Below are 16,044 nucleotides of genomic sequence, written 5' to 3'. Positions count from 1 at the left end.
TGTTGTGTGCTAAAAACTTACGATTTTCATTTACTTTAACTAGTTTTCTTAAAGCATAAGTGAAGATTACATGCATATGCAGAGAGATGGAGGGAGAAATAATGTGTTGGAAGCAAGGTACTATCAAGATTGAGTTGTCATAATTTCACAGTCACTTCTGTCCCCTGTCCCTCTGCCTTATGTCTGTTGAGCTTCTCTCTTGGGAAACTCACACTGGTCATATTATTCTGGAGTTTCAATTCTGTTCTTCATTTCAGAAGTACCTTCCTGTACTTAATTTTGATATTTAAACAGGTTTCTCACATCTTGACTTGAATCTTTTAAGGAATTTTTGGCTTCTCCCAATTTATTTATTTTTTTCTTCTTGCAATATACATTGTGACTGCAGCATAGGAATTTGAGATAAAATAAGAACACAGGAATATAATATAATTGCTGCCTTAGGAATATACAGTTCTGTTCCATAGGACAGGCCTCAAGTAACACTAAAAAACTTGTCATGATATAAAAAAATAACTCATTAATGCAAAAATATTTCTTTCCTCAGCACAGCTAATATTTTTCAATACCTCTTTACAGGGCTTGTCTTAAGGCAAAGTTACAGAGATTCAAAAAGGAACCCTTTTTTGACCTTGTCTATATCAACAATTTTGTATGTTTTCAGTTTTTTACTCTGCCCTTCCTGAGCAGGACTAAATCACCTGCAAAAGGTTATAGGTTTGGCATAGCTTAAAAAGAATCTAAGGTACCACAAAGGAGTTTCTCTGGTCAAATAATATTAAAAGTTAAGTATCTGAGATTACCTGGTACAATTACTCTGAAATGAATTTAAAGTAAATGTTAAATGAACCTACCTGACATTTGTTCTCCTCCAGTCAGTCGGGCATTTTATTTGTTGTGTTGCCAGAACAGAAGAGGAATGAAAATTCAAGTCTGTGGAAGTGAATTCTTAATAAAGGAAAACAGTTCAATCACTTTGACATGGAGTTAAAAGAATAGTTTTCCTATCGGTGCTCCGTGAGTTACAGCAATTCCAGTTGATAAAATGAAAACGCTGTTCCATTTTGTTTAGAGTAGGTTTTGCAAACAACAACCACCTCTTTAATCCCTCTTGCATACATTTTCCTCTTAAGCCTGTAAAATCTGAGATTTATCAGTCTGGATTGTCATCTGAAATTGAGGGGAATTCTCTGCAAAGACAGCGTTCAACAGATAGAGTTAAAAAGTTCATCTGCTTCTTCAAGGGAAATTTGCCAATATGACACAAATACCAACTTCAAATTCATTATGAAAAATTAGAGTCCTCAGTTTCAGATGGCACCCACTCATGTGCTCCAGTTTTAAGCATGAGAATGATATTAGGCACATATCAAGTAGTTTGCTGTAGCGGGTTGTAAATTAGAATGTTTTTTAAAGAAAGACAAATTGGTATATTCTTTTCCCAGAATAAAGGAATATTAAGTGAGATAATATTTTGATTCTAAGTATCTTTCTCCTGGCTCCTATTCTATTGGAATGTCTTTCACTTGTGAGGTCGCAGTACACTTTTCTGTTATTAGTTTCAAGACTGAGGCTGAGGATATCCCATGACCCTCCAATTTAACACTTTGACTGATTAGGCTTTAAATGACAGTTGTTTTCCTACAGGCTAATATGTGTGTAGCACTGCTTGAAAGGTATAAACCAGAACAAAATTCCATATGGGACAGTAACTAAGCTAGTGGAGCTAAACCCGTTATTCTGTAAGACAAGGAAAGGAACCTTGCTTCAATTTAGCTAGAGCCTTTTTTTTGGGAGAAGTTGTCTGGCGCCACAGAACAAATTAGTAAGCAGAGACCTGAAGACTATTAAGTTTATTTTAAGAATGTGTTGCCAGAGATCTAATAAATTTACTTACTGCTGCAGGCCATGCATACATGAAGCCTTACTAATCCAGGTGGTGTTTTTTTCCTTCAGAGGGTGGTGCAGGGTGTGGATCCTGAAGAAAAAAGGTATTCTGCTTTAGGTAATATGGGCATTGTTTAGTGATAGACATGACAGCTTGAGTGGTATGTTTGAGTTTTCTCTGTTACTACTCACAAGGAAGTTTAAATTATTTTTCTGATGCAAAGTTAGTTTGTGACTACACACATTGCTAATTAGTTTAACAACAACACAGAAATAAGTTTATAACAGAATAATTCTTCTAAACCAAATAGAATTTTTGTTGTTATTTTTAAATATTCCAAAGATTACTTTTAAAGTGTTTGACTTTACAAGTTTACTGTATTACAGTTCAGGACTAGTCATATCTTTGAGGTTTTTTCAGGACTCTCCTTTGTGCATGCATGAAAATCACATTACTGGCCTTTAGTTAGCCATCTAGACTGGTGGGCTGAACACTCCTACTTTGTATTCAATGGAGTGGGACAAATCTTTCCAGAGGGTAATCCAGCTGTTTATAGCAATATACCTGCAGTTTCTGAAGATGCAGTTCTTTCCATTCATTGTGCCTAGACAGGTAGCTTAAATTAAACATACGTCTTTTACATGATAAAATTAGATTATATGAATACTACCTTTAAGTGGCAGGTCTCTTGTCTTCACCTTTTGTGGAACAGGAGCCAGTTGACTATGTTCCCGTGCACTGGGACTTGAGCAAAAACATACTATGTTTTGCCAGTTGTGGTTATTCACGGGAACTATTGAATTTGGCTGCTCTGAATTTTTTTCTGCTGAGAAGCAGTGGTCATTATTTATTCAATATGCAATAACATGAAGGCATCATTTCAAAATAAGGATTTATCTCTACAATAAGAACAAAGACTTATGAGAACAAAGTGCTGCTGACAGAGCAATCTACAGACAGCCCTACCTCCTGGTAACCTCCCTTTTCTGGGTCTAGTAGGACATTGTGTTCACTAGCTGTCAACTGTTCCCTTTCAAATGCTTCTTCTCCTGTCCATCCCATTGGTTTTGGTTTTGTCCTCCTTCTCTTGAATTTGTATATGTGACTTATTTCTCCAGAATGGAGGCTAAGCTCCCAAACATTTTACTCTTTTCCTTGTCCTTTACTACTTTCAAATAAAGGCAATCAGCAGTGATTGCTACCTGCTGATTAGTTTAAAATAATCCCTGATAAGTGCCTAGCAAATAAGGCAGTACCAACCAAGAGACAGGTGGCACACTTTAATTTTTTTTCCCCTGTTCATCACCTTAGAAACAGTGACAGGACAAAATAAAGTCTTTCTTCTGCTTTGTTATCTGTCATCTCATAAATTAAGTATAATACCAACTTTTGCATCTGCCTGCTGCACAGGAGTTTCTTAGAGGTCTGCCTTCCAAACACCAGCCTGTTGGTGACTGCTTGACCTCAAACAATGGTCAAAATCAGGTGCATTCAGCATAGCTTCAGGTTATTATTTGTAGTAATATGCTCACTTTTATCATGTTTAGATGTCTTTTTTCTTTTTTTTGTCTTCAATAGTGCATGCAGGCTGAGAGGGTAGGGTCTGATTAGAAATGGTTTTGAGCAGATTCTGTGATGAATCCCTTGCTCCTGTTGACATTTAGTGAGACAAAGTATTTCTGGAAAGAAAACATTGTCAGTTCTGATTTGTAATGAGAACAGGCCTGTATTAATCAGAAAATATACTTTCTATGGAACTGATAGTTGTGGTACTTCAATTTCTAAAGAAATCTTTCCATACAAACTGCATGATGATCCAATGTATCAGTGGGATTTAGATCAGATCTTTTGGTCATTGTCATCACGGTAATGCGTCTGGCTGCAGTGTGAATGTTGCAAGAATTTAAAATGCTGTAATATGTTACTGTTGGTATGTACATAGAACAAGTATTATATATCCATTATTTTGTGAATATACTAATATAGAAATATGTATAAATAATATATATGCTTTTGTGTCTAACCAACTGTCATTATTTTACTTTTAGCCTACCCTTAATTTCATTTAAACTCATCACGCTCTTAGAGGAAAATTTAGGCTACATCTGACATATTTTAAGTGTCTACTTTAAAATGAGATTAATCAAATTTTAGAGTGTGATTGTCAGGAGAAAATACTAGCTAAAGTAATTCTGTGAATCTTATTCTATATGTTCTCCACTAATAAATACTGAACAGTTGCCGAGTCTTTGAGCAGAGCAATAAGAAATTTTCTTTTCGTGTGAAAAAGTTTTGCGATATTTTATTTTGAAACAGGACAAAAAGTCAAAATCCTTATAAAGTTTTGCAGAATAATTGAGCATAGGCTTTTCAATTTGAAAAACTTGAAATGTACAGTTTAGTATTTTTAGTTTTTACATTAAAAATTTATTTAAATTTGTTACAGTATTAATATGAGAAGTTACATATACCTAAAAGACTTAAGGCAGACTGTGGAAAAAGGTGAAAATTCAACATTTATTCTCTAACAATATTTTCAGTAAAGAGATTAATCAAAGCCAGTCTTTTTGTGAACAACTTTGATTTTGATGGATTGGTATTTTGAGGGAGAAGAGGAATAATACGAATATTTTTTGCCCAGTTGTACTTTGTTCATTCCTGCTAAGAACTTTTTGGGTAGCTGAATGTCTTTCCCTTCTGTTACAGGCAATGATTCAGCAGCATATATGGTATGTGCTTAAGCATTTCAATTAATAGCACTTTGGTAATACCCTGAATCCATGAAATTATTTACATATTCACCATTGGAACTGTAGAAGTGGGAAGCACTCAGCTCCTGCAGAGCTAGTCCCTTGCTTACAACACAGAATCCCAAAACAGCAAATGAATCTTTTGGATTCCCTTGAAATTGAACCACTTAATATCTATAAAGGCTTTCAAACACACACAGTGCTCCAGCATCTTTTTTTAGTGATTCAAACTGGGTTTCTCTTTATCTGATTTGCTCTTTTCTTTGAAAGCTCACAGCCTCTTGGTGCAGCCAATAGGGTGAAGGTGTCCTGCTTTTGGTGAACTGATTTGTACTGAGCTGATTAAAACTGAAATTAATTTAAAGCTATGAATTGCAGTGGCTGAAGAGCCAGTGCGTGTTTGCTTCCACAGTTTCTGTAAATGAAAGTCTGGTTAATCTCTTAATCAGAATCTGGTTAATCTCCTGCAGAAGAACTGGGCATAGTTCTTTGGGAATTCCTTAAATTAATGCAGCATGAATCTCCAGGCTGTGCTTGGAGACATCCTTAGTTACGCTTAGTTGAATTTTACTAGGATCAAAATTTAATATGCACTAGCTAGCCTTTACATTCATGTCTCTTCTTTCACTTCCCCTTCTCTTTTTGTAACAAAGCAACTATACAGTATTCTTCAGATATTTTTTTCTTCTACGTGACTTCAAGCATTTGCTTAGTCTGAGCCCTGGCGAATGCAGCCATTCCAACTTGTTTCTTGGGGGTAGACATAAAACAGAAGAAAAAAAGACTTACAGAAACTACTGAAAGATGGGAACTGTCTGCAGTTCATTGGATACCAGCAATTACACTCCAGGCAAGCCAAGTCCATAATGCTAGGAAGTGTGTGTTTTCTCATGAGAAGTCAGAGAAAGCATTGTTTTAGTCCCTAATCACTAGGGGCTGGTTTGGGGGGTTGGTTTTGGTTGTTCTGCAAATATATTGAGTTACAGTGGCAGAGACAGTGCAGAAGGGTGCAGAGTTCAGCAAGTTATTTTGGTGATTGGAGTCCATTATAGTACATTTGAAAAAGACTTTTAAAGGTGAAGAGTTTTAATGGGTTTCTAACTGGATAAAATTATTAGGTTAGTTTATGCATTGTTGAATTCTAATGGCATATTTTACGTGCTTATTCACATATTCACTTCTGCAAATAGTTTTTCTATATGAAATTAAGGCAGTTTTACGGTATATGCCTTTTCTGATGATCTTTCATAACAGAGGGAATAGCATATGATGTGCTGCCCCAAGACATTGAATAAAGAACATTTGTTATCTATTTTGTAGGTGGGTTTTTTTTAATAGTTTGGTGAGCAAGATTTACTTGAGGCCTTTGCCTTTTTAACCTGGAGCTAGAATGTACTGGGCCTATGCAACAGTATAGCAAATCAGAGTTGTTGAAACTATGTGTCTTGAGCTGAACATATCTTCTCTGTATTTATTCTGACTAGCAGAATCACCGAAGATTATATGTTCTTTCTCTAGTCTGGTGAAAAACATGTTCATACAAACCACAATTAATAACTAGCAAATAGTGTGGGGATCAAAAAACGTGGGAAGTGCTAAGGTTGGAGACAGGGAGCTCCATGGCTAAATGGGGAATCATGATTTTTGGGATAAAGATTTCTGCATATCATAGATTTAACTTCTAATAAAACTGTTGAGGTAACTTTATCCTGGTATATATTAACTAAGTTGGCTTGGCACAGAAGGAGGCTAATCAGAGGAGGAAAAAATGGAACAGACATCTAAAGATGGACAATTCCGTTTTCTTTCCTCTCTGTGTTTGATTTCTCTGCAGGTTGAACTCAAGTTCAGGAGTGGCTTTCCTTTTTCAGGTGCTTCATATACCTGCTGCAGTGAGGAGATCTGTAGGAAGGAGGATAGAGTAGTGCTGACTTAGTAACCCTGTTTGAATGAGGGACCCAGTAGGGTCAAATATTTTGAACCAAAGAAGAAGGACGGCAGCTCTTGCAGACATGCAAATCTTTTTTTCCCTCTGTCTTTCTTGTGACTGGTGTATGTTCTTTGCCCTGGAAGAATTTATGAAAGTTTTTTTCCCCATTAAACAAGCTCACCTAATGACCAGGGAGACCAGATATGTTGCACCATAAAGCTCTACAAGTACCAGACAGCCATGCTTGTACAGACTTATATCTTGTGGACACAATGAGTCTGTGTGGCTATGGTTATACAGGTTAAGCACTCTAGCTGATTCATCTCTGACTGGTTATGCCATGGATACCATATAGGGAAGCCAATATCTGTATCAAGATACATCAATTTCTATTGTGTCAATAAGTGAACACTGTGGTGTAGTTGTATGCCTTTGTTTATGAACTAGGGTTCTAGAGTAGCTCCTAATGACAGCACAGCTACAATCAGACATTCTTTATGGAATGCCCTTCAGTTGCCAGTGCTCAAGAGACACAATTTAGTGGCAGAGATTTATTTTATACTGTTTTAACATAGCCCAGTGATCTGTGGAAAGAACTGGAACTGATTCTTTCCTTCTCTGAGTTCTTTGCATCATGATAGAAAGTTATGACAATCTAATCTGTATTTCTTATGGAGGTTGTTTTATATCTTTTTAAAGATATCTGAGCAGCATGGTTAGAAAGATAAGTGCTTAAATGGGAATATTCATTTTAATATTTTTTGCTTTAACCAGTTTACTGACCAAGTCCTCTTCCTCCTCCTCTTTTATTCGTATTAAGTAATTGAAATGGGAGTTTCTGGATGATTTGATCATTCTAGGAATTACTGGTTTGATGACCTATGCAAAAATAATGTATCACTGTTTTCTGACAGGTGACCAGTTTGATGACAGGACTCCTATAAAGACCGATTCTAGGTGACATCCATCTTTGACTTGTCATATTCAGACAAACCTTTTCAGAGGGTGTTGTCCTCAGCAGCCTCAGTCAGTCATGAAGGCACAGTCATGAAGTCACTTTGTGACCCACCTTACTCTAGATCCTTAGCTTTAGCTCCTTACAAAGTTTTTGACTGTGTCTGACAACCCTTGCTATCTCATTTCTTGTGAACGTCTCACTGCACGATGTCCTGTCTAGCACCTTCTGGTTTAGCACTGCTGCACTCTGATCTCTGGCAAAATTCAAGAAACAGGTTTTCATGCATCACTATAGCAATGTCTTGCCAACCATGTCTCATTAATATATAAGCAAAGTCACTTTGGATTTACCTCGTTGTAACACAGCCCTCCTTCTTTTTGTTTAGTTTTAAAAGCACTCTAGTAATGGCTTCCCTCCCCAAACTTCTGATGTATTTGTCTTACAAGTACTTGTCTGGGAGAGGAACAAAAGCAAACTGTCATTGAGGTATACTACCTTAATTACTTGCCCAGCAGCTAAATATTTGACTAAGCCCAAGGGAAGTGCTAGTAAGCAATGCAAAATTAATCTGCTTATAGAAATATTATCGTAGGACAGATAATTAATTTAATAGGGAACCAAATTAAGATGGCTTTGCAATTTTATTTCTGATATTTTATAATTTCTGAAAGCTATACTCTTAATATTCTTTATAGACCTTATGTTTGTGTGGTGCTTGACTCTTCTGTGTTGTAGAAAAGGCCCAGTTTCATCTAGTTCAGGCATGGTGGAATTAATCTTACGCAGCATTAGATGACTATAATAAAAATGGCTACAACGTAACTGGTCACAACAGGCATCTTTAACAGCTGCTGAGGAAAAATGCATGTATTTCTGCATATCTTGAGGCACAGCTAATCTCATTAAAAAATGGATGCCTAAAATAAGTCATAGCCTTACAAAATGCCTCTTTCCTCATTTTGGCTATAAAGACAGTTTAGGATTTCTAGCCCCAAAATAAATACCTGAAATTAGAGCAGATGTATTATATGCTTCCTGCTGTATTGTATCAGAGGTCTGTAAAAATAATAACAATAGTAATAACAACAACACTGTTGGTTTTATTCTTCGGGGACATTGGACCATGGAATGGCTTGTATAAAACATTTCTTCTGAACACAAAAAGCACAAAGTGAAGAAAGCAAGATCTAAAATATCTATATTCTTTTCTTAAAAATCTAAATCTGATGGGTACTGCAAATTCTAAAAGGTGAACAAGATATATTTCAGGGGCAGAAGTAGGCCTGTGGAAATGGAGGCTTGCTGGAAGCCCCCTAGAAATAACTTTTTTTTTTACTCTAAGAAAAAATAGAAAGAAACTGCTGAAAGCAAGAAATAGGTGGAATTAAGACAGTATTAAATCTTTCATATTGCCTTTCTTGTGCTTTTTGCTTCCTAAATTTCATCCTTTCATTAGGTTTCTAACTCAGTGTGCTTCAGCATTTTTCATAGCACCAGTGAGAAGAATGAACTGGTTTGGTAGGTGGCTACTGAAATTTCTCCATGTGACTGTTCCTTTTTAACAGCTGGGATTTTTACTCTTGTATAGTAATTTTGATATGTTCGCTAATTATGTGCAAATATAGATTACATTTAAGGTTGAACTGTTTAAGACACTAGAGATGAAACATAAGAGATCTGTATGTAAGCAAGCTGTAGATTGTGTGCCTACGCCCACAACATGTTTAAACCATTAGTTCTTTGGACAGTAGAACAAATGATGCTGATTTCCTATTGCTTTCCATCCCCTGGCTGGAATCTCTTTTGTCTAAAAAGATACAAATTCTGCTAGAAACTTTTCCTTCAGCTGTGGGGGGTTTCCAGTGTCTGGCATTCTCATTTCTAGTAAGCTGATGCAGCAGTATTTTTTTTCTCAGTGGTCTCATCTTAATAGTGATACTAATAGGTTCTCTCTCATCTAATTGGCAGTAGATTTTCATTCCTTTTATATCTTAGAAGCTTTTATCTCTTTGTCAAATTATGTTTAAATTGGGCAGTGTTTTCAGGGGTGGCACACAAATGTCTTTTCTCACTGGATTAAAGAACAAGACATATTCTGTTGTGTTTGTCCCAAGAAACTAATGGGAAGACATAACATATGGCTAACCTAATGTAGTGCTTGTATAGCTAACACTATAGTTACTGGTTTTCTTGTGGTGCTCATTATAAGTTTTGGTATGTGTGTTTGTAGCCTTCCCCTTGGTCAGTAACAATAGAGATCAAAAGAGCAGAAAGAAGCAGGGCAGGGAGTACAGCGTGATACTCCAGTAACCATTTTCCCCCTTTTGTTTACACAGTACCATTGCCCTTATGTGAAATTACACAAGTATGGTGGTTGTTTTTTTCTAGTAGAGAGGTCAGTAAAGAAATATAGAGGCTTATCTTTGAAACAGAGTGGAAGCATGTGGAAGGGCTGCCTAATTTTTCAAGGAATAGAATGGAAAAACTGGAAGAGGAAAACCAACCTCCATTTGGCTCTTCCTCCAGTAGTTAAGCCATGAGTGAACTGAAATACTTACATACGTTTCTCTGCTGAGAGGAATGACTTTGTTCACTGGCTTGTGTACAGAAGTGTTAATTTCTAAAGGGGATTCCTTGCGCATTTCAGACAGCCATTACCTAAGCAAACCTTGTTCTGTAGCAGCACCTTGTGGGAAGGAAATCAGACTACAGCTTCTCACACAAGCCAATGCTCCCAGAAGACAGTTGCTGAGTAAGCATCTGCCTTCAGTGAGCTAAGCAGGTTATTTTGTTCTTGCTGTGGAAATTAGAGGATTCTTCTGAGTAATAACAAACACATTCAATAGGATGATATACAAAACTTGATTTGGCATGCCCTTTTATCTCTGGGATCCAGAATCTCTACACTGACAAGAAAGGCCTTTTTACTGTGGAGAATCAGTGAACAGATGGAGGTAAACTGTACATGAGAAAGTAAAGCTATGCTATATTTTATCAGAAATGTGTTAATCTAATTTGAGATATTCAGTCTTGGTTTATAGTCAGTGAAATGGGTGCTAGCTCTTTTCAGCTATTACCTTTGCAACCGAAAAAAAAGCTGCATTTTTAACAGGACCTTAAAGTGCCATCTGTTTGCAGTTGTTGTTTCTGGATTGCTTTTTTAGACTAAGAAAAACTCCGTGAAGCCTGCCGTTTCAATAAACACTTCCTGCTGTTTTACAGTTGTACAAATCCCATTAATTGTAGACACACAGCTTCATTTCTGCTGGGAGCGAGAGATTAGGCTGAGACATGCTCAGATTTTAGGCTGGTGCTTAGTGTTTTGCAGCTGGAGTTAAATGGCTTCCATATTATCCCCTCCAAAACTTTGAGGGATGCTTTCTGTATTCCTGCATTGCTTTGGCTTCAAAAAGGGAGCCTACTTCTGCTGATAAATATATGGGCATTTTTGTTTGAGGAGGACTGTGAAGGTTCTAACGATTTTTGTAAGAAGAAATAGTCTTCAACTTAAGGACAACGCTATCAACATCAACAGCTGCCAGACAGAGATGCTGACTTGGTCCATGTTAACCATTCAGTTTCCCTAGCTGAGTGTACTGCTTCCTGTCCTGAGCTTTCAATTCCCAGTGAAAAATTTCAATTCCTACAGAAACCATCCATGTTCAGTGAGACTGCAGGGAAGCTGTTTTGCTACTGCTGCCATGGAAAGGATCCCTGGAGTCTGATTTCTTCACCAGGACCATGTTGCTACAGTGGTGCCTGTGTAAAAAGAACTGTGAGGACATCTTTTGGTCTGTTGAAAATAGACTCTCAAAACACATCTCAGCAGCTTACTCAGTTGGGGGCATTCGTCATATCATGAAGATAGGTCATTGCAAAATAGTTTAAGAGAATTCCAATAAGCATTTGTATCTCTCTAAATCTCCTTAGGTGACACAGGCAATCATACTTAACGCAACAGTTACACGCATGTAAGCTTAGGAGGGCATCAGCATAGCTACAAACTGTGGTGTTTATCAGGGACACTTAATGTTGTTGAAACCATTTCCTAGCAAGACATGAAAGCTGTTCGTAAAATCACACAGTGCTGATTCCTAAATTCTAAACCAGTAAGAGCAGAAATTGTCAGATTTAGTGAACAAAATATTAAGTTTTAGAAGCAGGCTGCATGGGTAAATGCAGTATAAAAGATGGTAGGTATCATCTCCAGTCTCTCAACATAATAAGGGTCTTCCAGTGCTTCTGGCAGTCTGATCATATTGAGGAAGTTCTGCATGATGTCCTGTGTTGTGTGTTATTTGGAAATACCAATATGGTTCTGCAGAAACTTGGATTATCCACAATTTTTGTAATTTCTAAAAAAGGCAGACTAAATATATTTTGATTAATTCTTTTTCTTTTTCCCTTGAAAAGAAGAAAATTGGCATCCCGGGAAGGAATGTAACTAGTTTGTATGCATCTAAGATAAAATTTATTCCTATATGTACCAAAAGTATCATGGTTGGGTTCTTTACTTGTTATTTCTTAGTTTAAAATCTTTAAAACCTTTGGGTTGTTATGTCTGGCTAAGATACATATCTTACGCAGGATACAGGTTACATTAACCTCAAAAGACAAAGTAGTATTTAACAGAAAAGAAAAATGAATAAATATATCTTTATCATTTTGCAGGAGGCAATAAGCTGAAGAATCAACATTTTCGCCTAAACTGGGCATGGATCTCCTTAGAAAAGGAGTATTATTTGGTAAATGAAGACTCCAAATATCTTGATGTTGTTCTTAAACGGAGAGGTTACCTGGGAGAAACCTCTTTTATAAGTAAGTTCAATTTTAGCCGTATCAATTGTTTCTATAAATCACTGCCCAGCCAGTTGATACAATGTATCAATACAGGTATATCCTTTTACTGGTTTGATACTAAGCAAGCTAGATTCAAAGGAGTACGTTTGTTAAAGCAAGTATTTTTTGTTATGCTAAGTATATGATTTTTTTAGTTATACGATGAACTTTTCACTTTTTTTTTTTTTTTTTTTTGTCTTCTGCAATTAATTTTTGGCTTAACAATGCAAGACCATCATTCTTTCTTTGATTTGATTGATGCCACTGTTGTATTTGTTTCACACAATACAGTTCCTGTCCAGATTTTATTTTTCCTGTAATGAGAAAATACAGTTGTAGCAATTGGAAAGACAACAATAAACATACATCATTTTCCAGGAAGGCTATTGTGAGCTGGTCTGATTAGCAGCTACGAGCATTAGGCTCGTTTTCTTCAGTCAACATTGGCAGTCAACTGAGGCTGATACAGGAGGTGTTGAAAGCTGTTTGCAGTGTCTGGGGAGTGAAAAGGTGAAAAAAGATTGTGTTATCACATTCTGCAACCTCACACTGTCTCTAGCTTCTGGATCTGTTCCCATTCTCTTCCTAGTCATGCATTTGGACCAGGGAGTCCTTGTACAGTTTCATGTCAAAACCTATGGTGGGCTTGCACTGCTTAGAAAAGGCACTCAATTTAAAGCTGTTTTTGCAGAGATATGTAAACGTTTACTTGGCATGGAGCACAAGCTCATGCTTAGAAATCAGGTTTCTGCTTAAGTCTCCTTCTGAATAAGAATCTGAATTTCAGGTATTGAGATGTAGTTAGGACACCTATTTTGGCATGAGATTTAAGGGATATAGGCACTAACTACCTGGATCTAACTTAAAAGGCTCTGTTCTGAACAGTAAGCTAACTTTGATAATATATTTCTTTTAAAGTAAAAGAATAAAAGAATAAAATATGAAGTTAAGGATGTGTGGTTTAAATTAATTACTGGTACTGATTAACAGATACTGATTTGACTTCTGATCCTTCAAATAGAGTGTTTACAAAATTTTCTACCTATGGATTCAAGTTCAGTTTCTGAATAGAGCTGACTCAAAATCCAGAAAAAGCAATTTAAATAACTTGCCTCTGACTACCTTAATCCTGCAAAATGGAATTACAGTGTTGGAAAGAACATAAAAGATATTGGTTAAGATGCTTACTGGCCTTTCTGATCCATGCGCAGTTCCAAAGGGGCTGAAAGGTTATGGAAGTTAGGTAAAATACTGGCTATGACTTAGGAGGAGGCGCAAGCAGGAAGCAAAAAAGGTAAGGGTTATAGGGAAAGGTGATATGTTTTAATACATTAAACAAAACAGTTGGAAGAAACAGGCAGAGAAGGGAGAAGTTTTAAATTTTTTCCTGAAAACCTGAGAAAAACCTTTAAGATTTGAGTGGTACTGTGGGGTTCAAACAGAGGCCAAATGCATAAGTTGGAGATAGCTCTGAAGGACTGTCTAATTTCCATGAGGGCCTGTCAGACAGCCTTAAACTGGGAGGGAAACACCAGTGAAAAGTCATTTTAGAGCAGCCTGGGTCTGAGGCTGTAAGGTCTGTGCTGTCTTGGTGGGATGAGCTGTATTGGATTTTATCCCTTGGCTTTGCAGTTTCAACTTGACTTGAGTTTAATGATTGTCATTACGCAAACACTGAAATAAGAGGATAATCATTTAAAAAAATGCTTATTGTAGTGGGAATGACCACAATGGTTCTGATTTTACATCTTCTTTCATACTTATTCCGTATGTTTTATCCCTTTGTGTCTTTGTGTTTTCCTTAGCTGTCCCCTTGAAGGCTGAACTTTCCAGGTGTGGTTTTGTTTTTTTCTAAGTGGAATAAATATTTTTGAGGGTTTCAGGCAGCATGTTATTTAGATGTTCTGGAACAGAAGAGAACCCAGAATGTTAAAGGGGGGAAAAACATCTGTTGGCCCTTTTGGGCATCCCTAGTTGAATTATGGAGAAATGGAAACTTGACTGTAACCTCCAAGAATGTAGAGTTTTTCTAGTAGTTAGTTTTGCTTTGGCTAATTCTGTCCAAACTGCCTTTCATAATCTTAATTGATGTGCTTCCACCTCTATGTGTGACACCAGTATGAAACTGATCAAGAGTAACAGAGTTGGTTTGAACACTCAAGTTGTGAAAAGTATATTTTTCTAAAACTTCTTTTTTTAAAGATGACATAACAAGAGAAAAGTTACAAGTGATGTTTTTAATGACCTGAATTTCTGATTTTGGCAGGTATTAGCACCAAAGATGGTACTGCCAAGAAAGATAAAGACTTCAGAGGAAAAGCCCAGAAGCAGGTGCAGTTTAATCCTGGCCAAACCTTAGCTACATGGCGAGTACGGATTTTGAGTGATGGTGAACATGAACAGTCTGAGTCCTTTCAAATTGTTCTTTCTGAGCCTGTCATGGCAGTTCTGGAATTTCCTGATGTATCCACGGTGGAAATTATTGACCCAGGAGATGGTAAGAACCTTTCAAGAACTGTACTGCCAATATGTGCACATACCAAAAGATAAGCTGGAGGGCAAATGCTGTGAGTAACAGTGGATAGTAAAGCTTACCTTTCCTCAGAATATTTCTGAAGACAGACTTGGGCATTGGGTAGCCGTTTGTCCTCTATCACTTTAAGTGATTCATGAATATGTAACTAAGGTAGCATGCTTTGATGAAATACCTACATTTTTCCTATAATATATTATTTCTAGGGTTTTTTTGTTTTGTTTAGTTTTGTTTTCATTTTAAGTATAATAGGTTTTCAGTTCAGTGTGTTTGCAAAGAGTGTACAGGTGGCGGGAGGCTGACTTGATTTACTCTGCCATGATAATTCATGTGGGAGAGGATGGTACAGGAAAGTCCAAGCTGGTTGGTCCCAACATTTGGGTCTTGGAGCAGACTAGTTGCATCAGTTAGGCTTTAATATTCAGCTGAGAAGCTCAGAAAGGGTAAGGTTCACTAGACCAAGTACAGCACAAACTGTGTCAAGAACAAATAAAATTATGGTTAAATGTAAATGAAGAAAGAAGCTGATTGGGGGTGGGGGGGAAGTAGAGCGTTCTCTGGTTGCTTTGCTTTTCAGATGCATCCAGACACTCTAACCCATGGGCCACGGTCACACAAAACTGTCCTTAAGGATTTCAAGTATTAGATGACTGTAACAGCTTGTTTTATATAGTCTTCCCTAATTAACATTTGAAGACGACTGAGCAGAAAAACTGTCAGAGGTTTCTTAGTTCCTAGTTACAAATGCAAGTTAAACCAGAGGTTATCTGACATCCATATTTAGTCAATTAAAAAATAGTGCTTAACTTGAAAAGCAGTATGTATGAGACAGAAATTACTTGAAAATGTGTTAAATCTCTCTATCTTTTCTATGATCAGTGAGATAGCACAACTCAAGATAATTGTCTGAGTCTTCTTAATGCCAACAGTAGGTTTTTTCTATTTCTTATATTAAGATAAAATTTTTACAGTCCCAGAGAATTTGTGGTAATTATACTTAAAGTGAAGTTGCATAGGAGAAAATCAAATGTGCAACTGCAAATCAAGGAGTATCTACAGGAAAAATATAGAGAGAACTTTAAGGGGAAGGACTGGGTTTCCTAATAATCTTTTAAGGCACAGGGTATAACAAGTTCATATGCTAAC

At 36.8% G+C, this 16,044-nt stretch overlaps 1 protein-coding gene across 1 annotated transcript in view; it reads left to right on the top strand.

Annotated features, from left to right (window-relative positions):
• Window positions 1-16,044, top strand: part of FREM2 (FRAS1 related extracellular matrix 2) — a 146,940-nt gene that overhangs the window by 68,740 nt on the left and 62,156 nt on the right. Inside the window, exons 3-4 of the mRNA XM_075722378.1 lie at window positions 12,198-12,344; window positions 14,632-14,862. Of these exons, the coding sequence (XP_075578493.1) occupies window positions 12,198-12,344; window positions 14,632-14,862 (378 nt within the window). The remainder of the gene's footprint in view (window positions 1-12,197; window positions 12,345-14,631; window positions 14,863-16,044) is intronic.

This window comes from Pelecanus crispus, chromosome 1, assembly GCF_030463565.1.
Source record: "Pelecanus crispus isolate bPelCri1 chromosome 1, bPelCri1.pri, whole genome shotgun sequence".
Classification (NCBI taxonomy): Eukaryota; Metazoa; Chordata; class Aves; order Pelecaniformes; family Pelecanidae; genus Pelecanus; species Pelecanus crispus.
Note: the sequence above shows the minus strand (reverse complement) of the source record. Positions and strands in the feature narration are given on the sequence as shown.